Raw genomic sequence first — 24,921 nt, forward strand, 5'->3', positions numbered from 1 at the left:
ACATATTCTACTGAAAGTTCAGATTTCATTTAAATCCACTTATTTCTTTTAAATCCACTTAAATTCACAAAGGACAGAATTCAGAATTGGTAGGACTTGGGGTGGGTGACTATGTACTTCTGAACTTCAACTTTCTATGTCTTTATAGTTTTAAAGAAAAATGGAAGCCAAAACTATAGGTAAAACTCATCTCCAGTAGGTATCTGTACATGTTAAAACTGAATATCAAATTGAGTGCAAAATAAAGATAGGACACTACAGGATCCTAGTCGTGTATATTTATTTTATACCAAGTTTCTCTTTTCTCGGTTTTCATTGCATCTCTTAGTAAAAGCTGTAAATTAAATTAAAGTAACATTTAATTGCCTTCACCAGACAGCAGGCATAGTCTACAGAGTTTGATTTTATAAGGTCATGTGTTATCTCCTTAAATTGTTAAAATGTCTTTGTATTTAACATACATGAGATCTATGCATATCTTTTCAAGAAGTGATATTTTAAACTATGTCTTTTTAAAATTTCTTTCACTTTTAAAAGAACTTGGTGCTGAAAGAACTGGTTAAATTTCAGATGCTTAAAAATATCACACTTCTATGATTTAACTGGCATTAGTAGAAATACTAGTTTTTCCTGATTTAGAAAAATGTAGAACACAAAATCCATATGTACTTTCAGAAAGAGCCAGTCAACCAGCATAAATATTATTGGTGAAGTTCTTTTTCACCTCCTTTCTATATATATAGAATGAAATGTAAATTTTCAAAGTTTGTCTAATCTTCTTCACACCATTCTGTAGATCCAGACGTATTTCTTAGAGACCTATTAACCTCCAGCTTTTATCTCCAGAATGCAAAATTTGTTCCCTGAAATTGGACACACATCTGTGTCCATGGGCAGGCTTAACATTTTCTTCTCCATTTCCTGCTCCCTGCCAAAATTGAAAAAGAGAGCAATAATTATCTTTTCACTTAGATGTGTGTTGACACTCCCTTGGATTTCTAGACCTCTCAGTATAATGGGACTGCCCAGGAATCTTAGCTGCCATTCCTGCAGGCTCAGCCTTGTGGACCTGTAGGAATCGAGAACTCTCAGCCTGCAAACACGACTCTACCCAACCCTCCCCAGTAAATGAGTGCGTCCCCTCACCAGGGAAGGGCTTTAGAGGATGTTGTATTTCAAGGACCAACAGTGTGGGCCTTGGGGAGACAGGTAGAATTTAGAGTGGTTCATCTTTCTCAAATCTTGGTTTGCCCTCCTCACTCTACCTTAGTATGCACAGTCCCACCCTGATATCTCTCCTTAGAAAGAGGACTTAAAGATCCTTTTCACAATTAAGCAAGGGGACTTAAAGATCCTTTTCACAATTACCAGGCCACTCATCTCAATGTAGCAAACTTTTTCATGTTCCCAGCCACTGGTAGAGTCTTCATTTTGTAGGAACCACTGACCCTGCTGCCATCCTGACAGTTAGTGCACCTGCCTGGAACACTTCTGACCTTTGCTCCCCATCACCCAGACTGAACCACAGGACATGATCCTGGGTTTGTGGTGTCTCCTTAGATGCAGTTATCAGGCCACTCTTTGACAGCAAAACCCCAGACTCAGTGACTTTCAACTCCAGAATGCCCTTCTCATTTCTGTCCTCTTCCCATTCAGTTCTGTGATGGACTCTCAGAAATGCTCAGATGGAGCTGTCTACCATAGGATGTTCAATGTCTGCTAACAAAAACTGTACTTCTCTGCCAAGGGCTCATGTCCACCAAAATGACTGAAACTTCTTCTAAGAAATGTACAGATTGACAGGCCAATTGAACTACTACCCATTTAAGGTAGGAGTGGTATTAAATTTATAATTTGAAAGAACAGAATAGACAATGAAGGAAAATGACAAGTGGAGAAGGAAGCAACACCAAATTTTTATCTTAATGATCTCTGAGGATGTGTTTTCCTACACATATGCAATCAGGCATCTATTTCTTCATTCATAAAATGCAGATAAGAATAGTTCTTACCTCACCAGACTGCAATGATTACATGATTGGGGCTGTATAGAGGGCTTGGAATAATGCATGGAATACAGAAAGCATTCAGTAAATATTTATTATTGTTGTTGTTATTACTACTGTAACGTGAGATTTGAAATTAAAAGGACCCAAGCTTGAATATCAATTGTACTGACTACTTACTGGACAGACTTGGGACAATCATTTTACCTCATGTTTCATCTTTGTATTGAAACTAATGACCATGCTGGCACACAGAAAACAATACTTATTCCCCCAACACCTTCATGTGTTATTGTTTGGATTTCCTTTCAGTTGCACAGGATTGGATGGTTTCAGTTAAGAGAACTATTTCATGTTCTAATTACTTCTGCCTCTCCCACTCTAGGCAGGATGGCTGAAGTTGAGAAGAGAGATTCTTTTTTTTTCCTTAAATTCTTTTATTGGTACATTTTAGGTATACAATGTGTTTACATTTATCACTGGGTGCTTGTACCTGTACATGATGTACCTTGGTTCTTATTTTTTCCCCATTGCCTGTGCGCCCTTCACCCCCTCCACCCTTCTGTATTTACATAGATTTCATTTTCTTTCTTTTCTCATAATTTTTCCTTTCCCTTCTTTCCTTTCTATGTCCCCTTCCACCACCCCTACCCCTTTGGACCTTTGCTTCCTATTTCAAACTATCAATTATTCTTTTTAATCATTTTAATCCTTATTTACACTTTCAGTTTCTCACACCAGAAAACTATTCGGGGTTTACACATGTGTCTCCTATTTGCTTCACTAAAGAGTATGTCCCCAATATGGATCCATTTAGCTATAAATGTCACATTTATATAGTTTCTCATTCTTTATGGCTGAGTAGTACTCCATTTTATTTTTTAAAAAAAACCCACATCTTCTTTATCCAGTTTCCAGTTGATGGGCACTTGGGCTGTTTCCAAGCTCTAGTTATTACGAACTGTGCCGCTATAAACATGGGTGCATATATATCGCTGTGGTATGATTCTTTTAATTCTTTTGGGAAAATACCCAGCAGGGGAATAGCTGGATCAAATGGGACCTGTAGTCCTAGTTCTTTGAGGTATCTCCATACTAATTTCCACAGTGGTTGTTGCATCAGTCTGCACTCCCACCCACAATGGAGAAGGGTTCCTTTCTCTCCACACCCCTGCCAGCATTCGTTATTGGTTGATTTCTTGATAGTAGCCATTCTTTCTGGGGTAAGGTGGAATCTCAGTGTTGTTTTCATCGGCATCTCTTGAATGACCGGTGATGCTGAACATTTTTTCATATATTTATTTGCTGCTTTTACTTCTTTGTCTGAGAAATGTCTGTTCATTCCAGATGCCCATTTTAGAATTGGGTCTTTGAATTTGGGGGGGTCTGATTTTTTTCAGTTATTTATATATTCTAAATAGTAGTCCTTTATCTAAGGTACAGCTGCTAAAACTTTTTTTCCACATTGTAGGTTGTCTTTTAGTTCTGTTGGTGGTTTCTCTTGTAGTGCAGAAGCTTTATAATAAGATGAGATCTCAGTCGTTGATTCTTTGTTCTAGTTCTCTTGCTACTAAGGTTTTGTTCATGAAGTCTTTTCCTATGCCGATGTCTTCAAGAGTTCTACCTAACTTATCTTCCAGCAAGTTTACTGTTTCTGTCTTAATATTTAGATCGTTAATCCACTTTGATCTTAGTTTAGTGCATGGTGAAAAGTATGGGTCTAGTTTTAATCTTTGGCAGGTTGAAATCCAGTTTTTCCAACACCATTTATTAAATATGCTATCTTTCCTCCAATGAGGGTGGTTGGCTCCTTTGTCAAAGATGAGGTGGCTGAGTATGTCTGGAGTTATTTCTGCATCTTCTAATCTATTCCACTGATCCTAAGGTCTGTTTCTTTCCAGTACCATGCTGTTTTTATCACAGTAGCTTTGTAGTATAGGTTCAAGTTGGGGATTGTGATACACCCAGCCATGTCTCTGTTGCCTAGAATTGCTTTTGCTCTTCTAGGTCTCTTCTGGTTCCAAATGAATTTTTGGATTGTTTTCTCTAGTTCTGTGAAGTATACTGTTGGAGTTTCAATCAGCATTGCATTAAATCTCTATAGTAGTTTTGGAAATATGGCCATTTTCACTATATTGGTTCTTCCTACACAGGAACAGGGGATGTCTTTCCATTTTCTTATATCCTCTTTGATCTCTTTTTTCAGAGTGCTGTAGTTTTCAGTGTAGAGGTCTTTTGCTTCCTTTGTTAGATTGATTCCTAGATATTTCATTTTTTTTGGATGCTATTATAAAAGGAATTGATTCCCTAATTTCTCTCTCAGTGAGTCTGTTATTTGTGTATAAGGAGACTATTGTTTTTTGAGTGTTGACCTAATATCCAGCTACTCTACTGAATCTGTCAATTAAGTCTAGAAGTCTTTTGGGAGAGTTTTTTGGGTCTTCTGTGTAAAGTATCATATCATCAGCAAATAATGACAGTTTAACTTCTTCCTGTCCTATCTTTATTCCTTTTATTTCTTTTTCTTTTCTAATTGCTTTGGCTAATGTTTCCAGAACTATATTGAACAGGAGTGGTGATAGTGGGCATCCTTGGCTTGTTTCTGATTTTAGCGTGAAAGTGTTCAGTTTTTGACCATTTAGTATGATGTTGGCTGTTAGTTTTTCATAGATAACCTTAATCAGGTTGAGATAAAGATCTTTTATTCCAATTTTGTGTAGGGTTGTTATCATTAATCGGTGTTGGATTTTGTCAAATGCTTTTTCTGCATCTATTGAAATAATCATATGGTTTTCTCCTTGGCTCTACTAATATAGTGTATTACATTTATTGATTTACATATGTTGAATGAACCATCCTTGCACCCCTGGGATAAACCCAAATTGGTCAGGGTGTATGATCTTCTTGATGACCCTCTGTATTCTGTTTGCCAGTATCTTGTTTAGGATTTTTGCATCTATGTTCATTAGGGAGATTGGCTAGTAGTTCTCTTTTTGGGTTAGGTCTTTCCCTGGTTTTGGAATCAAAGTAACACTTGCTTCCAGGAATGAATTTGGAAGTATTTCTTCCCTTTCACTTTCACTGATGAGTTTCAAGAGTGATGGCGATAGTTCTTCTTTAAATGTCTTGTAGAATTCAGCAGCGAAGCCATCAGGACCTGGGCTTTTCTTTGTTGGTAAATTTTTTATTACATTTTCATTTTCACTCATTATAATTGGGGTGTTTAGAATTTCTATATCTTTTTCATTTAACTTTGGCAATTTGTATGTATCTAGGAATATGTCCATCTCTTCTGTGTTTTCCATTTTTGAGTACAGGTTTTTGAAGTAGGTATTGATGATTCTTTGGATTTCTGCTAGGTCTCTTGTGACTTCACCTTTTTAGTTCTTATTTGGATGGATTTGAGCCTCTTCTTTCCTTTTTTTGATAAGGTTGGCTAAAGGTTTATCTATTTCATTTATCCTTTCAAAAAACCAACTGTTTGATTCATTGATTTTTTTTGTATCATTCTCTTAGTCTCCATTGCATTGATTTCTGCTCTGATCTTTATAATTTCCTCTCTTATATGAGCTTTGGATTTGTTATGCTCTTCTTTTTCTAGGAGCTTGAGGTCTGCATTAGGTTATTTAACTGAGTTCTCTCTGTTTTCCTAATATGGGCATTCACTGCTATGAATTTCCCGCATAGAACTGCTTTCCTTGTGTCCTATGGAATCCTGAATGTGGTACTGGCATTATCATTTACTTGTAGAAACTGTCTAATTTCTTCTTAATTTCCTCCATGTCCCATTGGTTGTTCAGGAGAGTGTTATTCAATTTCCATGTGTTGGTGGGAGTTTTGAGGTTTCTTATGTTATTGATCTCCAGTTTTATTGCACTATGGTCTGATAATATACAGGGGGTAACTTCAGTTCTTTTACATTTACTTAGACATGTCCTATGAGCTAGCATGTGGTCTATTCTGGAGAATGACCTGTGTGCAGCTGAAAAGAATGTGCATTCCAATTTTATGGGGTGGAACACTCTGTAAACATCTATTAAGTCCATTTGCTCAGTAGCTTGGTTCAGTTCTAGAATTTTGTGGTTAATTTTTTGTCTAGATGATCTATCTATTTGTAATAGTGGGGTATTGAGATTCCCTGCTACAATTGTATTAGTGCTTATTTGGGTTTTCATGTCCATTAATATTTGTTTTGTATAGTTGGGGGCATGCGTATTTGGTGCATATATGTTTCGGATCGTCATCTCTTCCTCTTGGACTGTTCTTTTCAAAAGGATGTAGTGACCCTCTTTGTCTCTCTTAATTAGTTTTGGTTTGAAATCTACTTTGCCAGCAAATAAGATTGCTACACCTGCTTTTTTCCTGGTTCCTGTCACATGAAAAATTGTTTCCAATCCTTTTACTTTCAGTCTATGAATTTCTTTCTGAGTTAGGTGTGTTTCTGGTATACAGCATATTGTTGGATTTTGCTTCTTAATCCATTCTGCCAGCCTCTTGCTTTTGATGGGTGAATTGAGACCATTAATATTGATGGTTATAATTGATAGATATTGACTCATCCTTGTCATGATGTTTTACTGTTGTTGGCTCTTTTATTTCTTATTTTTCCCCCTTTCCCTTTAGTTTCTTACCTTGCCTGGTGCCTTCCCTCTGTTGGGCCTTATAGAGTTATGACCTTCATTGTCTTTTTCTAGGATATTATTTAGAATTGCTTGGAGTGCTGGTTTGGTGTTCATGAAATTTCTCAGGTGTTCTTTGTTGTGGAAGTATCTAATTTCCCCATCGATTTAGAAAGATAATTTTGCAGGATACAACAGTCTAGGTTGGAAGTTATTTTCTTTTAGGGCTTGAAATACTTCACTCCAGGCTCTCCTTGACTTGAGGGTTTGTGTTGAGAAGTGTGCTGTGATTCTGATGGCCTTTCCTTTGTAGGTGATTTGTTTCTTTTCTCTAACTGCTTGTAGGATTCTGTTCTTCTGTTGGGTTTCTGGGATCTTGACTATTATATGTCTAGGTATAGATTTTTTTTTATAGTGGCTAGTTGGAGTTCTGTATGCCTCACTTATCTGTATATCCAATTCTCTACCTCTGTCTGAGAAGTTTTCCACTATTACATCTGTGAACAGTTTTTTATGTCAGTTATACTTTCTCCTGTTTTTTCTTGGACTCCTTTCAGTCTTATGTTATTCTTCTTTGCATCATCTAGCAGCTGCTGGATTGATCTTGTGATCCCTCTCTATTTTTAAGAAATCTCTTTTCATGGTCCTTAACTGCCATCCTGTCTTCTATACCTGATATTCTACCTTCACATTCACTTAATCTGCTGTGGATACTTTTAGTGGAGTTTTTAATCTCCTGAATATCTGTTTGAATCTGTTTCATGGATTACATTTCTTTCTTATGTTGGGTGATCATGGTTTCCATGTCTTTCTTATGCCGGGCATTCATGGCTTCTAGCATGTTTCTGAGCTCATCTATTTTTCTTTATCTATTTCTGTTCTAGAGCCTCTAATCATGTCTTTCACTCTGCTCACCATCTCTGCGGATATCTGGGAGATTATTTCTGCTTTGAATTTTTCTAGAGCCTCATTCTTCTGTTTTGTTACTTCCTGTGCTATCAGTTCAGGGTGTCCAGATGGTTGATTATCAGACTTTTCCACCTCGTTTCCCCTGGGGTGTGCCCTTGGTAGAGTGGAAGTCTGAGTTTGTGCCTTGCTTAAATGTCTTCTCATTTTTGTTTTTGGTACTATCTTTGGTTTAATTCCTGGGTTGATACTTTGAAATTGCTTATTCTAAATATCTTTGTTGCTTGTAGTTAGAACCCTTATGGAGTGATTGCTTCTCAGAGATGTCTCCCAGATATAGCTGGTCTTTAGGTTTTGAGTCTCTAATGGCTCTGAGGCTATCTCATTTTCATTATACCAGGAAGGACAACTGATTAGATCAATCACAACACTTTAGCCCAAGTGATACAATCAGCAATACCATAGCATCAAGTACATCTTAGAAAATGACAATTTGTGATAGTTATTAATCTATCACCTTTAACTGTGTGAATTAAATCAAAATCGAGGACCAACCCAACATATGTTTATAGTGAATAAACTCTTCAATATAACAACTTTCCCCTTTGGGATGGGGAGTTAGAAGGAGATGGGGAGGGAGGGATAGATAGGTAGAGAATAGGGGAAGGTTAGCAGTGAGGCCAGAGGATACAGGTAAGAGAAGGAAAAAGAGAATAAAAGAAAAATAAAGAAGAAATCTGAATTAGAGCCAGAACAGGATCTAAAAGGGAGATGAAGAACAATGTAGGACAGCAAGAGAGTGAGTGTGAGAGAGAAAGGAAAGAGAAAAGAAAAAAAAAAGAAGAGAAAAATAAAAAATTGAAAAGAGTAGGGAAAAAATTAAAAATAAGAGAAAAAAAATCCAATAATGATAATTTTGGAAATAAAAAATAAAAATGGAAATGAAGGGCTTCCTTCAGGATATGTCTCTGCTGTCACAATAGACAACATGGGCAGCAGTGTGCAGATATAAGTCAGTGATTCTCAGCCAGCCAGTCACAGACCCATAGGATTCCAGCAGATTTCTGGCAGCAAGTCCCAAGTTGAGCTCCGGGTCCTCCTGTAGGGTTGAACTCTCCAACGTAGTACTGCAGGTTCCAGCTGTCCTTCCCCTGAAGATAGTCCAGGTTCCGAAGGAAGGTGATGATCCCTCCAACTTGCCCAGTACAGTGGCCTGGTGTCCCCTGTGTCTTTGTAGTGTGGAACCAGGGAGTAGAACAGCCAGGAGGCTAGAGGTGGGGAGGGGGTCCTGCAGGCACCTGAGAGGCTAAGAGGGTCACTGCCATGGGCATGGCCAATGACAAGGGGTCCTCACCTTCTGGCTGGTCCCCACTGGATGGAGTGAGGCTCCTGGCAACCTGGGACTGGAAAGAGAGATTCTGATGGGAGCAAGTCAGAGCATAGCATGATATCTGTGTACACACTAATATTAGTGAGTGCTGTTTAGGAATAAGAACTTAATGCAAAGTATGTCTAGCCTAATCTGCACATTTTTGGAACTATCCTATTGCTATAAAACAGGCTCTCAGCATTGAATGTTGCCAAAGCACTTGTTTTGGTCTTTAAATAAGGTGGATTGACAAACTAAAGGTACACTTAGAAATTTAAAAAGAGATATCCTATATTAAGAATACCCTATATTAAAGAAATTTTAAAAGGGTTATCCTATATTAGGAATATCCTATATTATTCCTAAGAGTCTGAGTTCTAATTTTGGCTGAAAGCAAGAAGTAAATTTGTTAATTAAGCTTAGTTATTTCAAGTCTGTGGGTACATTTGATGCCATCTAAATCAGTAGATTACAGATGTATTTATCATCTACTCAGATTATAAAACATTGGCTCAAATGTTTTTCATCTTTCTAGAGATAAGAGGAATATACATGCTCAAACAATTAGGAAGTAGGCAAATATGATATTTTTGGGGAAAGGATTTTAAGGAAATGGGAACTTTCTGATTATTATCCTAAAAAACCAAAGCTGCTATCTCACTAAGTCCTCAGACTCAGTACTCAATAAATTCATGATGGCCTGACAGAAAGGAACTATTACTTGAAAAATTAACAGAACATCCTATTTCTTACAATTCTAAATCAAAGTAATATCTTGTTGACTTGTTCAAATAAGCCTCTCATCTAGCTTTCCATCATTATTATTCTGTCTCTTGCTTTGTTTTCCTCTTTATTTGGCTAACTACATATTATGACAGCCATCTCTGGGGTCACCAGTCACATTCAGAATATATAACCTTTGAACCTTGTTTACTGAGATTTATAGGAGCCTGTCATCTGTACACATAGATTTGAAGCTCACTCTTAAATGAATGTCATGTGCAATTAATTTGCCATAGAATGAATTTGATTTTAGAATAAAAGTCAGTTCCTTTCCTGGTTGTCAAAATCATTGCTTTGTTGAATCTTACACTCAAGAAACTTAAGGATGTTCAATCTCCTTATTGCTTTCCAGTTCATTTAATGGACAAAATATTTGTATTGGCAAACACTTTAATGAGTGGCTATTGAAATTGTTATTTTTATTTTAGCATTAATGGTGCTGCTTAATTTTGCATTGTTGAGAGATACGTATTTACTTATCTAAACTCATCTGAATCCGACATGTAAGCATGTTGGGATTCCTAATTGTAAATGAGGTAAATACAATAGAATGTTTATAAATTTTAACAGTAAAATCCATGTCACAAGCACCAATTAAGTACCTACTATGTACAAGACAGTGGTGTTTCTGTGAGAGGACATGTTTAAATTGAATTACCTGAGTACTTGCCCTTTGATTCATTAAATCTCTAAGGATATCAGCAGAGAAAGATGAACTCTACACACATCAACATGTCCTAAATGGCAGGAAAGATCTGTGTGTTAGATAGCGATGGGAGGAAGAAGTGGTTTCCTCCTCCCACTGAAAGGTTTTGTATTACATCTCTGATGGGAATGTAAGTGTTAATGTGTGTGGTTCAGTTCAAGAAGTTCCAGGAGTATTGCTGTTATTTCCTGAGGATATGTTAGTATCTTAAAGAGGCAAAGTAGTTGGTGCAAAGAGTCAAATACTACTAGATTAAAGTTCTGACCTGTGATAACTTACCGCTTCAGCCTCAATTTCCCTGTGTGTAGAGTACATGGATCTCACGGAATGGTGAACTCCAGGCTTTCCTTCTGTAAGACACACTTACACTGGAGCTGCTGGGAGAGAGAAAGTCTGAAGGCCCTTGCTTGAGTCAGATGCCTTTCTTTGCTAAAAGTAGACCTCCCTTGATACTTCCCATACTGTGAGCACTGGTGGAAGGGAGAGGGACCAAAGAAAAGTAGAGCTGACAGCAAAGGATTGATGGTCTCCAAGATAGTGCTTGTCAAAATAGTGAAGAACCTATAACTTTTCTTTTCTTTTTTCCCACCAGTTCTGTGCAGATTGAGACTTTAAGAAAAAAGACAAAAAATGCAAATCTATTTTTAGTTATTAATTGTACTATCTAATATAAAGCCCTCTTAACCTTTGCTGTCCATCTTTGAGCTTATGTTGTTACAGAACACACTTGTGAAGCTGCCTAAGCTTCTCTTTTCCTTGTTTTGGAAACCTCAAGATTCTCTTAAAAAAAAAAAAAAAAAAAAGTAACATCTTATCAGGAGGCCTCATCCTCAAGCTCTCCCATGATACTCACCCTTTGCTACAACCCTCTGTTGGCAGTAGCATCCTTGACTACTATGTATGACCCTTGTTCTCCTCCCATGGAACTGGGTGCTTCTTTTCTTTCTCTTGGTCAGCTTTCCAAAAGAGGTGCTTTCCTAAGTTTCTTGCATAGAGGTCAGGCTCTGTACACTTCAAAAAGATGAATGCCATTTCTTAAATGTAGTTAGGAGACTTTCCTTAAAATTTCATTCCATCCCTATATGAGAGTAGAATGATCAAAAAGTGAGTACATGTATATATTTTGAGTAGTGTCTGGAAGAAAGTTATATACTGGGACTTCTGAGGTGTTATGGATATGACTTCCCTTTGAAAGGAGAAAAGTGAATAATATTCCTAACAAAAAGGAAGGCACCTATCACTTACAAGTAAAATTAAGAGATGAACAACTTCCTTGTTTTCTCCTCTTCTCCTCATTCTGTGTCCCTTTCTTGAAACTTGAGTTTAGGCAGGTATAATATGTAAAGCTGTGGAACGAGGAATTCAGTAGATATTTTTTTTGTCAGTTACAGACACTGTAACTTCTCTGAACTTATATATACTTGTTGGTTACATGGGGAGGTTAAGCACCATAATCTGTGACATCATTTCCAACTCAAAAATTCTGTAATTTTTTTACATTGCCTCAAATTATCTTGTGTAACACATTGACTATCCTGTCCCAGGGTTCTGGTTATGTGTTAACCCTACTTACTTTTTTTCTCTTCTAGCATCTGTGTTCTGATTAGTGGCCAAATAAATGACATTCAGAAGTTCAGCTAAGGTACAGTAAGGTAAGATCTTTTTTGCTAGTTGAGTTCCTTGCTTGAAAAAAGGAATTGATAGCTTGATCTAAGAGAATAAATTAACAAGAAATAAAAATTTATTGCTATTTTATTGGTATTTTTCAGCACAATTTGTAATTTCTACTGTATGTATTATAATATAAACATATAGTCATGCTTTTGTCTTAATAAAGATAACTGTTATTAACAAATTCAAAATTATAGTGAAGATATGCTTATTAAAATTTGAAATAAGTTAACTTTATTTCAAACACTTTTATATCTTAATTAACAGTGTGGGTTTTTTTAATAATATAAAATGTTTGAATAATTAGCATGTATATGGGCATTAGAGCTTGTCTTAATATTATTAAATTTAGAATTAATCCTTAATTTATATTGCCTTTGTTCAGATTGCTATCTGATTGTGGACATAAAGAAACAGAGACATTCTGAGAAAACTCAGTCCCTTTTAAATGTCATTAATGATACTTTCTCTATTCACCAAACACTGCAAATGTCCTAACTCAAATCCATTTTCCCTTTCTTTCTTTATGATGAAATATTCATGCTATGAAGGACAGCAACCCATGCCCAGTTTAAATATTCTCATCTTCCCAAATTCCTTTACCATGCCCATGTGACCCAGTTCCTGCCAATGTTCTCTAAATGATGGGCCTTTGGCCATGTGACCAAATTCCTGCCAACAAGCTTTCAGTCCTGTGTCCTGTGGCCATGTGAGCCAATGAGATCCGAATGATGGGGAGAGCTCCCTTCCTGGGTTAAAAAAGCAAACATTTAAGAGACAGTTGTTTTGGACTATTTTCTTTTGTTGCTTTCCTTTTCATCCTACCTGGAAAACAGCTTTCATCTTGCAATCCCAAGGACAGATGCTACAAGTAATGATACTGGCACAGAAAGATAAATGAGCTTGGGCTCTAGAAAGCCCCCCATTACATTTCTTCTTGCATGAGACTCATACACCCCGAACTAAGACAAGCTGCCTAGGTTTTCTGACACTCAGAACCAAGTAGGGACTGAGTTGAGTCAATGACATTCATATCTGAACATGATGTTCAACATGATTCCATATCCATTTTAATCTTCACTATCAGGTTCTGTATTTTTATCTGCATTTTACATGGGCTTTGAAATATTAAGAACTTTTACCAGTGGTTGGAAATGGCATCAGTGAGGTTTGAACTTGCATCTGACAGGTGCTGTGTAATGCTACCTCAATGCTGATCTTAACAGTATATGCTAGGAGCCTGTGCTATTGCTTATTATATTTTTAGTTCTGGCTTTTTTTTTGTACCAGGGATCGAACTTGGGACCTTGTGCTTGTGAGGCAGGAGGTGGCACCACTGAACCAAATCCCTGGCGCTTATTATATTTTTGCTAGTGGATGGGCATTGTCAGTTCAGGAACCCTTTGAACACTCTGTAATGGCATGGGCTATCCATTAGATTATCCATTTATAAAGTTAAGTGAACTGAAGCTAGTCCTGTACAGGAGGGAAAGGAAAGGAAAACCCCTGGCTTGGAAGAATCAGGATAAATTGGAATTACCAATGAATACAGGAAAAGGAAATATTAATTCTTAGCATGTTTTGTATTTTGTTCTTTTGAAATAAAAGTTTAGAAGTATGTAATGATCTAAGTATGACCATCAAAACTCAAATTTTAACCTATAATCCTAATATTAATTGTCCTCCTTCTAACAAACTCTGTTATTTTACTCATGCTTATTCGGTTCTAAAAAAATACTGAAGATAAAGGATGGGCTTTTGATGAAATTCCTTTCCAAAGAAAGTCATGCAAGGCATTGAGTAAGGCACTGGGCTGAGTCTGGGAGGAGGTGCTAGATAATGGAAAAATCCTCTGGCTGGAAAATAAGAGACTGGAAATGCAGGTGGCTCAGCTCTTTTGTGGTGGGGGAAAAAAGCCATTTCACCTTCTAGACCTTTATTCTTTATTTGTAAATTGAGAGTGTACAATATTATGATACGCTGTGAGTGGAAAATAACAGCTTACCTTCTTGGGTCTCCTTCGAAAATGCTGTTATGAAGAAATGCTCTCATACCTATTAAAGTGAGAATTTCTCTTTTTTCTCATTGAACCTAAAAGTTATCAGTTCTTTTCCTTTTCCTTCACTTTCTTCCAAATACTGTACATCCTGAATCGCTTGTCTTTTTTTGTCATGACGTTACTCCTAGTTATCCTCCTGTCTTGCTTGGAGAGTGGCATTGAGTTTCTGGTGGTCATCTGGCTTCCCTTCTGGCCATACCAGTATACATTTTGGGCAAAGCTAGTTTGTCTTCGAAAACTCGATCATATCTTGTCAATCTCCTGTCTGAGACCTGCTCACAACTTTCAGTTCCTTCCCCTACGTTTAGAATAAACTTACATGTATTACACGACTTAACAAATCTGATAAGATCTGATTCGTACCTGTGCTTTTTTCCCTGGTATCCTAAACTCAATCATTTCTATTTTTGTTTCTGTTTTTGTTTTGTTGTTCTTCTTAAATATTTCTCTATGTCCTTCCTTCTTGGAACCCTGGCACTGAGTCGCCTAGCTTGCTGCATTCTGCATTCTTGCTCAACCCTTCCATTCAGTTCTCCATAGACCTCCCCTAGCCACTCTATGAATGAGCTCTGTCTGGGTACTCATGCTTAACTCCTTTTCAAAACTGGAAGTTTTATATTTTAAGGTATATTAAGCTGTATATATATATATATGATATTTTAAGGTTTATATATATATATATGTATCTTTATGGAGTAAAGTATCTTCATGTATATTTTAAGGGACATAGTAAGACTTGAAGAATTCTGCCATATTTGTAATTTGTTGTTTCTCTCACCATGATATGATCTAAGCTCGATGAGGGTAGGGCTTTCTTTTTTCTTTTCTTCTTTTTTTTTCAACAGTGCCAAAACCACATCTCCAGGCAAAAGAATTACGAAATATTTATTGAATGAAAATGAATGTAGAGCCACAAGATCCCACCAAGTAGGTATTCCAAAAGCAATTGAACAGTGCTTATGGATGTTCCTGACATATCTAGTGCTTAGATGGGGAGGAAAGCAAAAACAAAAAGATGAAAGGAAGAAAGGGACAGAGAGACAGGCGGTGGTACAAAAAGAAGGTAGCAGTACATTCTTGGGAAGGATCACTGTATCTCTGTCCAGTAGCACTTCCGACCTTTGACAGTGGGTGCCAGGGCTCAATTCTGTGTATGTCAGAGAGATTCATCAGCCAAGCCTGGCACATTCAAGAGATATTTTGTTGAATGAAAGAAGCCCCACCCCCCAAAATAATGAATTATTGAACTGCTAAGAGCAAAATTTTGTCCTTTTTTGAATGGACATAATAATATTCCCTTGATGCCAAGATTTTGGCTACGTTATAGCAGACATTCCAGATACAATGAATGCGAAAACTGCTCCTGTGCTGGGCATCTCCCTCAGAGCATTGCAGAGTTAATTCTGTCTTCAACTGAATCGTCACAGTGACTCTCCAGAGTGGCACACCGTGCTAATGCATTAAGCATGCTGCCAAGAAAATGGAAAATAGAAAAATGTCTTATCTGTCAATTAAGTGATGTAGCCTTGTGGTTAGATTATAGCAATTCAAGAGCTTTTTGTTTTCTGCCAATTGAGATTTGACAGCTGTTTATAAAATATTTACATTCTGATTTCAGTCACATTGACAGAACTTTGGGTCTTTGGAAGATGATAATTATATTTTAGGAAAATGTTAAAAAAATTTAAGCTGATATATTGAGAAAAATCTGTTTTTAAAATTGAGCAAATGAAGGGCATCCACATCTTTAAAGGATATACATATAATCAATGTCAGAAAAAGTAACTATTTGTGAACAAGAACATAATATGTGTAATGTTCATGTAATATTAGGGAAGACCCTTCCCAACCCCACCTGTCTTGAGTGCCTCCAATTTTTTATTATTTCTGTCCATCTGGACACATATCCTACTCTTCTTCATTTTTATGTCCAATAAAAATGACAACATTTGCAGGCCACAGGGATAAATTTGATAGGATTTTGCTGTATTTGGATAGAGTTTTATGAAGAACAATCACTACATATTCTTGATATTAAAGGAAGAGAAAAATAAAAAGTATTGGAAGGAGCACTAAGTATTGAATTCATATAGAATTTACAAATAACATATCTTCAAGAGTTTTAATGGTAAGCATAAATTCACCTGTAGCATGTTATTGTCAGGTATTGTATGGAAAATTATGACCTGTAATTCTTGGTCAGTGGTCTCATCAAAGTCTTGATATCTGTGGGATGCTTTGTAAAACAAAGTAAACAATAAAAAATGTAAAAATAGGAAATGTAAAATCTGTCTTATAACCATTCAAAAATTTATTGTTCTTGATTTTATATTTATAAAATCTAGAAGCTGATACTTTCTTTCATTGACAAATGTAATATAGGAACTTCCTGATATAAGGCAATTCATTTTGGAATCCAGGCTCACATATTAGTATATAATATTTTTTAAATTTCTGGAAAGCATGGATGTCTTTGTTGTCCTCCCCTAGCACATAGCTTGGACCTCACTAAAAGGGCATATCAGTTGCTAGTGGAAAGAAGTGAGTTCAACACTAGCATCCATCAGAACAGAAGCAAAAATAAAATTGGAGGCCTTATGTCGACACTTTCCTATTCTTCCTACCCTGCCTGTCTCCTGGAGTCCTCACCCTTGGAAAATGAATCTGACACTTGGCCTGAAAGTCCAAACACCTTCTCCCCCCAGTGCCATGCCTGCTCCTTGGCTACGTTTTGAGGCTGGATCCAGGTGCATAAGATAGCAAGACCACTTTACGCCCTAGATATGAATGGACTTTGAGCTTTTGGGCAAGGAATTCAGGGACCTAAGTATATGTAAGTGGGTCTAGTAGGAACTAAAGTCTTTGCAGCATGTTCCTTAGAGAGAGGTCATGACCAGAAGAAGGCTAGGGAACATGGACACAGTGGTTTTCAAGCACAATGTGTCTGTAGTCACTTCTTAAGATACTTTCTGATTCAGAGGGCTGAAGAAGCTTGAGCTTTCACATTCCACCAGATGAAGCTGAGACAGAAGCTGAGACTGATGCTCACTGACTAAATGTTGAATAACAAGAATGTAGTGCAAAAGACCAAGGAGAATCCCCATGGCCTGAGTCTGAGGTCAGTACTGCGTAGAAGTTGGTGAAGGCAGAGAGATGTGCATGCTGTAGGCAGCTGTCCTCACCAGGAAATCCCAGCCTGGCCTTCTCATCTCCCATCTTACCATCTCCAGGTTCTACATCACAGTATTAACAATGTACCCTCCAATTCGTCTGTCAGCTCCCAGCCCTTTATCCATGATGGCAGCAACTCACTGTGGCTCGCACCAAACTTAATGTCTGAGTGGGAGATCCCACCTTGGCTGTACCCAAATCATCATGGAAGAGTAGTGGGTACAAGGTAATCCCATCATGCTTATAGCCTGTTTAGACCTGAGGCATGTCACCAGACAGGATTCAGCCATCCTTGCCTCAGAGGGCTGGTCACACTCCTAGGTTCTACCAGCTTCTGAGATCTGAGAGCACTGTTATTGCTCTTATACACCAGGTATACAAAGTGTAAGAAGTCCTACAATCAGGTTCAAAAAGGAACCTTAAATGAAGATGGAAAATGCAGTAATTCTCTTGTAATATTATAATACATTGTATGAAAATAGAATAGAAAATAAAATCAAACTTTTCAGAGATGACCTAATGAAAATAATGCATTTTTCAAAAACCATATATAGACTCTCAGAGGAACATTTGAGATTTTAAAAAAGGGTGGCGGGGGTGTGATCCAAACCAGGGACAAAATAGAAAACAAAATCACAGAAAGTATTTTTGGAGAAACAAATACTTATGTTATACTATCCACAAAAAATAAAATAAAATAAAATGCAAAAAAAAATAATAATTGGGTTAAATTTTTTAAATATATTGCACAATAAAAACAATGTCATATGGGCCAGGGATTTAGTTCAGTGGTGCTGCTCCCTGCCTCACAAGTGCCAGGTCCTGAGTTTGGTCCCTGGTACGAAAAAAAAAAAAAAGACAATGTTATGGTTTGTGTCTAGATGTCCCCCCCAAAAGCATCATGTGGTCATAGGCTTTTGTAGAGGTGGCTTGATCTTGTGACACTGGAATTGATTCATAATGCAACGCTAGCCTTAAGGGCACTAGGATTTAGGGTGTGAGTGCTACCCTCCCTAAGCAGTCCAATGAGATAAAAGAGGCAGAAAGGTGCTGTTAAATTCCCTTGCTTACTTGCTTGCTTTTACTGTCTTCTGCCACCATGAACTGTTGCCCCACTGCCACGTGCCATTCTGCCTTGCAGCCAGCCAATTATGGACTGAAACCTCTACAAACTGTGAGCTAAATAAATCTTTCCCCTTTTAATTTTGGGTGTTGGGTATTTTGTCTCAGCAATGAGAAAAAAGTAACTAAGACAAAAGTAATGTGAGAATATGAACCTCAAAAATATGGCAAATATATGGAATGACTATAACAAATTGTAACAAATGACTAGGCATAAAAAAATCTAGGAGAAATCAGGGGAAATAATATAGATGATTACATTCATAAAAATATATATTTGGGGTTTGTTACCTAATATATATTATATACATAATTATGTATACATTAATATATCATACATATATGTATATATACCTATATTATATATAGATACCTATATGTATAATGTATTATACATATATATGTATATATGTACCTACATATATAGGTATATATATGCTATATAGACCTAAAATATATTAGGGGTTTATTAACTAAAAGAGAGTTTTTGACACAGTTCCATAACATGGAGAAATTAAATTACACTCCAAGAGAATGAGAGAGCTCTTAGGCTTACAGTGGAAAATTTTTTGGAAATGGATTTGAAAATTAAAGGCATAAACTTTTCACCAAAAAACACATAGCATACATGCAAGTGGAAGAAGAGATAAATTCTTAGCACATAAAAGAATTTCTTTAAAAAGAGCTTATAATGTGCTAAAAGGAAAAGGCTGTATATATGCTATATTTATATTCCAGTATACCATAGAAAGAAAAGAAAATTCAATTTACACAGTTTGCTATTATTCTTGGACTGCAAACCCTATCCTAGTTTAACATGCCCTTTCAACAAAATAGCTGTTCAATTCCTGCTGTGTGCTGCTGAGAGAAATTTTTGATGATCTGTGCTAATGCTTTAATGCACAGCCTCTATCTTTGAAGAGCTGACAATCCAGCATTGATGGTAAGCCACACACATACAAGTGTTTCAATATAACACCAGATACAAGTGATGTAATCAAACTCTCATGGTCTATATCTTTAACATTGTTGGATTTTTGATGTCTTTCACATTGATTGGGCACAAATAAGCTTTTAGGAAATGTTGTGAAAGGGACGTGCCAAAGTAGAATAAATGGGAATATTATTATATTATTATATGGCTTCAAGGACATAGAGTTATCCCTCTATAAGAAATAGGTAAGCTGAAGCTTGAGTATGGGTAGAATGTATAAAGGCAGAAAGAAAGCAGAGGGCATTGCAAGGCACCATAGCTACAAAGGAGAACACAAGTGTTAGCTTCAGAATTGTGACATGTGCTTGGAAGTGGGATATCAGGATGGGGAAAGGAGGGTATGACCAGAAAGAGAAGAACCTTGTATACCTGCAGGAGCTTGGATTTCATCCTGAAGGTAACAGAACTCCACTGAAAGAGTTTGACACAGGAATAACAAAAGGAGAGTTAATTGACCAACAACATGTGGAAAGAGATCAAAGGTGGGGAACTAGGTAGATAGATCACTGTTCCAAACAAAGAGGACATCAAAAACTAACCAAAGAAAGCCACCAACTAAAGTGAGGGGAGGGCAAATGCAAAACTGACACAGGGAGGAGTAAGATTCAGACTCTTCATGGTGTCTTCTGCATTTATTAGAAGAGCAATGTAGAAGTGTCTACAGTCATAGATGTTATGACGTTTGCCTGAATGTTTGTGTTCCTCTCGAATTAACATGTTAAAATCTTAACTTCCCAGGTAATAATATTTGATGGTGGGATCTTTGGAGGGTGATTGAGGTGAGGACAGAGACCTTGTGAATGGAGTAGAGCCTAATAAAATAGGCTCAAGAAAGCTTTTTCACCCCTTCCATCAGATAAGGTTTTAATTAAAAGGTATTGTCTATGAATCAGAAGTCTTGATCATGGGCTCCCACTCTCCAGCATAAGAAATAAATTTCTATTGCTTATAAGCTACCTAGCTTACCATATTTTATTATGGCAGCTCAGGTGGACTTAGGCTATAGAAAAATAAGAACCTGGTTTGAAATGTGGTTAAAAACAGAACTGGAGGTAAGAAATAGAAGCAGGTGAGATAGATAACTTTATAAGTAAGCTTCTCGTAGGGAAGTAGAAAATTGGAAGATAGTGGTTGTAGTACAGAGGGGAGAGACAGGACTTGGAACCAAGTTAGGGCTTTTTAAGCTAAGAACTATCAAAGCCTGTTTGTAAAATGATAGAAATAACCTAGAAGGGAAGGACAAGCTGATAATGGACATAAGTGAGAAATACACAGGAGCAAATGCCATGAACAAGTACAGGAGGGTGTTAGCATTCATGGGCACAGACGCTGGCTGGTGAACAGATTATATTGGTCAGCAAAGGAGGGAGGAAGTTTTCAGAATATTATTACTTCTCCTTTCCCAACTATGAGGGAATGGTGCTCCATTGATTCAAATAAGGTAATAAGAGTTAAACTGTCTTTTGGATTCAGAAGGATGGCTCTGAAGGAAGCAAGCAGAGGACATACTGACTGAGCACACAGGCTTTGTTCTCAGACAGACCTCTGTCCTGGGCCTGCTGTCTTCCTCCCAGCTCTGTCTCCTGACCAGGTGAGCTAGGAAGCTTCACAAGTAAGAACCCAGACTCTGAACTTGGCTTCCATTTTAAAAATCCAGTTCTATCAGCAACTGATGTGTAACTTGGATCTCGCACCAAGCCCATCCTGCTTTAGCACTTCTTCTGTAACATGGAGACTATAGAATGATCCTTCTCATAGGCAGGGTGAGCAATGACTGAGAAAAATGTGAAGCTCACAGACTTGAACCTGCCCCCAAGGTCCCCAGTAGTGTTGGCAGTTATTATTTCCTATCTCTAGTTTCTATTGGCAGAATGGGGATGCTAACACAGCTTGACCTCAGGACAGGTGCGAGAATGAAGGAGAAACCAGACATCAAGTTTCTAGCATACACCAAGTAAGCATAAAGGGAAAAAGGAGTCTCTGTGTGTCAGAGATGATACCACACTGTAGCAGAAGACATCAGTAGCTTTCTAAAGAGGACTAGGAGAGAGGAAATGATTTGTGATGAGAAGGTGAAGATTTTAAAAAATGTATTAGTATGTGATACATAATAATTACATTCATCTTGGAAAACTGAATTACATTCATACATATCACATCTTGATTTTTACTCCACCTTCCCTCTTCCTCTCTCTCCCTACTTCTCCAGATCCTCTTACCATCTCTAGAGTCTACCTTCCTATTTCCTACCATCTCTGTTTATTTAGCTCTTTATTATATTTTTGGATCTTTCATATTAGAGAAACCATGCAATACTTAAATTTTGTATCTGATTTCTTTCACTTAGTATTTTGGTCTCGAGATACATCCATTTTCCTACAAAGGATTCAACTTTAATTTAAGAGGATGGAAGCCAATTAAAGACTGGTGATGTAACTCAGGATCAGCATTTTTTTTTTTTTTTTGGTACCGGGGATTGAACTCTAGTCCTTGTGCTTGCGAGGCAGGTGCCAGAACCACTGAGCTAAATCCCTGGCCCCAAGGATCAGCATTTTTTAAAAGCTGATAAGCTTAATGAAAACAGATTTGTTTTCACTTCCCTAAATGAGGGGGAAGGGGGATTTTTGTGTGTCCATGGACACATTATAGGAAAATAGCTACAGAGGTAAGTGAATGTAATGAGATTTTATATTGGAAAGTAACATTAATTACCACATTATATCATAGCATCTGAGCCGGTGCACAAAATAAAGTGAAAACTAAGTAAACTAAATTTGATTAATTAAATAAAACACTAGTTTTGTAGTATGATGCATATAACTAATAGAGTATTAAAATATATTATAAATATAAATCATACACATGTTTTGGTTTCCAAATGGAGCATATGGAACACAGTGCAGTCCTAGCTCAATGTCTGGCTCAGTAGGTACCAGAGAATGATGAGAAAATAAATGAATGACTAAATTTCGTGCTGGAAACTTGTACAACATATGTGGGAAACATTCATCTTAGAAAAAAGTAGCCAATATATTCTATTAGTTTCTCTATTAATATTTAACATGAACTGATGCTTAATGATGGAAAGCTAGACTAACTAGAGCATTTTCTATAAGCTGATATGTCAAGTCAAAAAACAGGAAGGATACTGTGAAATGTAAATGGTACAAGTATAGCCAGGATCTGCTACAGACAGTAAGAATAGAGTAGGCTATAGTAGTCAATGATGTCATTAAGTATTACCTAAACTGACTTTGTATACTCTTCAAAATTAAAATATGCTTACAAGAACAAGGAAGGCATGGCGTGCACCCAGGGGTATGGAATCTTGCACAATGAATGGTGGTGGGTTATTTAGAGAAAGATAAGTAGCAGACTTGGCCTAGAGAAAATCATGTATCCTCTCTCCTTCCTTCTTATACCCTAGAGTTGAACTCCCATGACTTACATGTCTAACTCCTGCACACTCAGAAACAAGGATAAAGAAGCTGAATCTCAAACTGTGGTCCAAAGACCAGGGGCAACAACAGCATTATGCAGAATCTTGTAGGAAATGCAGAATCTTAGACCCCAGCCCAGTCTTATTGAGTCAGAATAGATTTTCCAGGTGACTCTTAGACACATTATACTTTGAGAAACCCTAGCATCCAGGTTAGAAATATGGGCTTTAAAGCACATGGATCTTGATTCAAATGTGCATTCCATTTTGGGCAAGCTAACTTTTTAAAATCTGCTTTTCCCATCCATACTGTGTGGTCACAAGCACATCATAAATACTATAATGAGAGATAAATAAAATAGTTACATGCTCATATTTATGCCTATATTTTAGTAAGCATTCAGTAAATTGTTAGTAAAAAGAAATCATGAGGCAGAAGAGTTCTCAGTACCATGTTTTTCATTACTTTCTGAACCCTATGCTTACACTAAAAGGAAATCAAATAAGATTTAGCTTCAGGCATGGACTTTCAAATGGATCTAATAATCTGAGTCACTTTAGTCACTAAATAGTACTTCTCCTTACATTGATATGGTCAAGTCACTTAACCTCTTTGTGCCTCATTTTCCTTAGTATCTTGGGATGGTAACATCAGCCTAGCTCTCAGAATTGTAAAAATCAAGCACAGTTGTCTATAAGAACAACATTTTGTTCAGCATAAATAACTGTTTGGTACAAGTCAGCATTACAGATTTCTCAATTAGAATCACTTAAGATGATAAACTTAGCATCCTTTATAATTCACCCTTTATAATAATGATGGTGTAAATGACTCCTAGGGCCATCCTGCCTCTTTGATAGCATTAAAGAAAAAACAGAGCTGGATGGTAAAATGGCAAAAACAGATTTTCTTTTAGAACTATTGCAAAAGGCGAAAAGAGACCTTAATGTAGAACTGGGCTCAAGTTTGCACACAACACGGCCAAGTGGGAATTTGTAGCTACAGTGCTAGGTGGGGATCAATGGATGGAAAATTATTCAGAGAAAACATCAGAGGTGGGAAAGGATATGTAAGTTAAACAGATCTTCCATAACTCTTAGTGAAGGCAGGCCAGGGGGATCATACATCATCTAGAGAATGAGGGGATGAGGAATTTGATCTGATGCAGAGGGTGATCAATAGTAAGGGTGGAAGATTATCAATCAACTGACTTAAGAGGATTCTTGTCAAAACTAGGGAATGAAACAAATATGCAGAATTACAAAAGCCAAGGTCCACTTGGAAATAAAGTTCAGTGGAGCCTGACTAAAGTCTGGTCAAGGAGGAATTCTTGGTCAATAAGAAGACAGAAGAGAGACAGGAAGGAAGAGAAGTCGGTTGCCTCTTCACACACTGAGGCCACTGCCATGGATTCCAGGGAGTGTATTTTTAAAAAATGCTCCAGACTTCCAAGAGCTGCTTAAGTATATTGTTTTTTCCATTACCTAGCAACAGAAAATTGGTCACATACGTTTAAAGAGCAAGATAAAAGTAAACAAATAGATGTAGAGGAAAATTACTAAAGAGAAAAACAGGAAGAAATAATTGTCTCTGGGTTTTGATAGAGAAAAGAGTTTCACAACTGGCCTTGGGGATAGATGCAATGTGGAAAGGCAATTGCTGTCTTATTGGAGAAAATATGAGAAAAAGCAGAGCCTAGTAAGCTTGCAGCATGTGAAGGAAACCCAAAGAAGCTTTTTTGGAACTACAGATGGCAAGAGTTTGAAAGAGAATAGAGAAAAGACAGGTAGAGATTAGATTTTAAAAGACACTGACTGCCCACTCCTTAATTTCCCTATGATGAGTAATCAAATACTATTTTTGAATTGGAAACTGACATAATTAATGAGAGAAATGATTTTAGAACATTTATCTGCCATCCATGTGTAAGCTGAATTAAAGCAAAAGTAAGTAGGGAGACTAAACCAGAGAGGCTATTTCAGTAGCCCAGGAAAAGTAATAAGGCCATGAAATGGATTTGATACAGTGGTACCTCCTTATCCATGGTTTCAGTTACCTGTAGTCAACTGAAATCT

General features: G+C 37.1%; 1 protein-coding gene across 5 annotated transcripts in view; it reads left to right on the forward strand.

Annotated features, from left to right (window-relative positions):
* Nucleotides 1–24,921, forward strand: part of Chrm3 (cholinergic receptor muscarinic 3) — a 485,994-nt gene that overhangs the window by 210,041 nt on the left and 251,032 nt on the right. For 3 of the 5 annotated variants that reach the window (XM_087181935.1, XM_087181937.1, XM_087181936.1), the window contains 2 exons: nucleotides 11,979–12,041; nucleotides 14,965–15,046. In XM_087181935.1, coding sequence (XP_087038061.1) covers nucleotides 15,012–15,046 — 35 coding nt within the window. In that variant the 5' untranslated portion in view covers nucleotides 11,979–12,041; nucleotides 14,965–15,011. The remainder of the gene's footprint in view (nucleotides 1–11,978; nucleotides 12,042–14,964; nucleotides 15,047–24,921) is intronic. The other 2 variants (XM_004854597.4, XM_087181938.1) reach the window with 1 other exon arrangement.

The sequence above is a fragment of the Heterocephalus glaber genome, unplaced genomic scaffold (genome assembly GCF_053883595.1).
Source record: "Heterocephalus glaber isolate CG9 unplaced genomic scaffold, H.glaber_assembly_v1.0 deba00001472, whole genome shotgun sequence".
In the NCBI taxonomy this organism is placed as follows: domain Eukaryota; kingdom Metazoa; phylum Chordata; class Mammalia; order Rodentia; family Bathyergidae; genus Heterocephalus; species Heterocephalus glaber.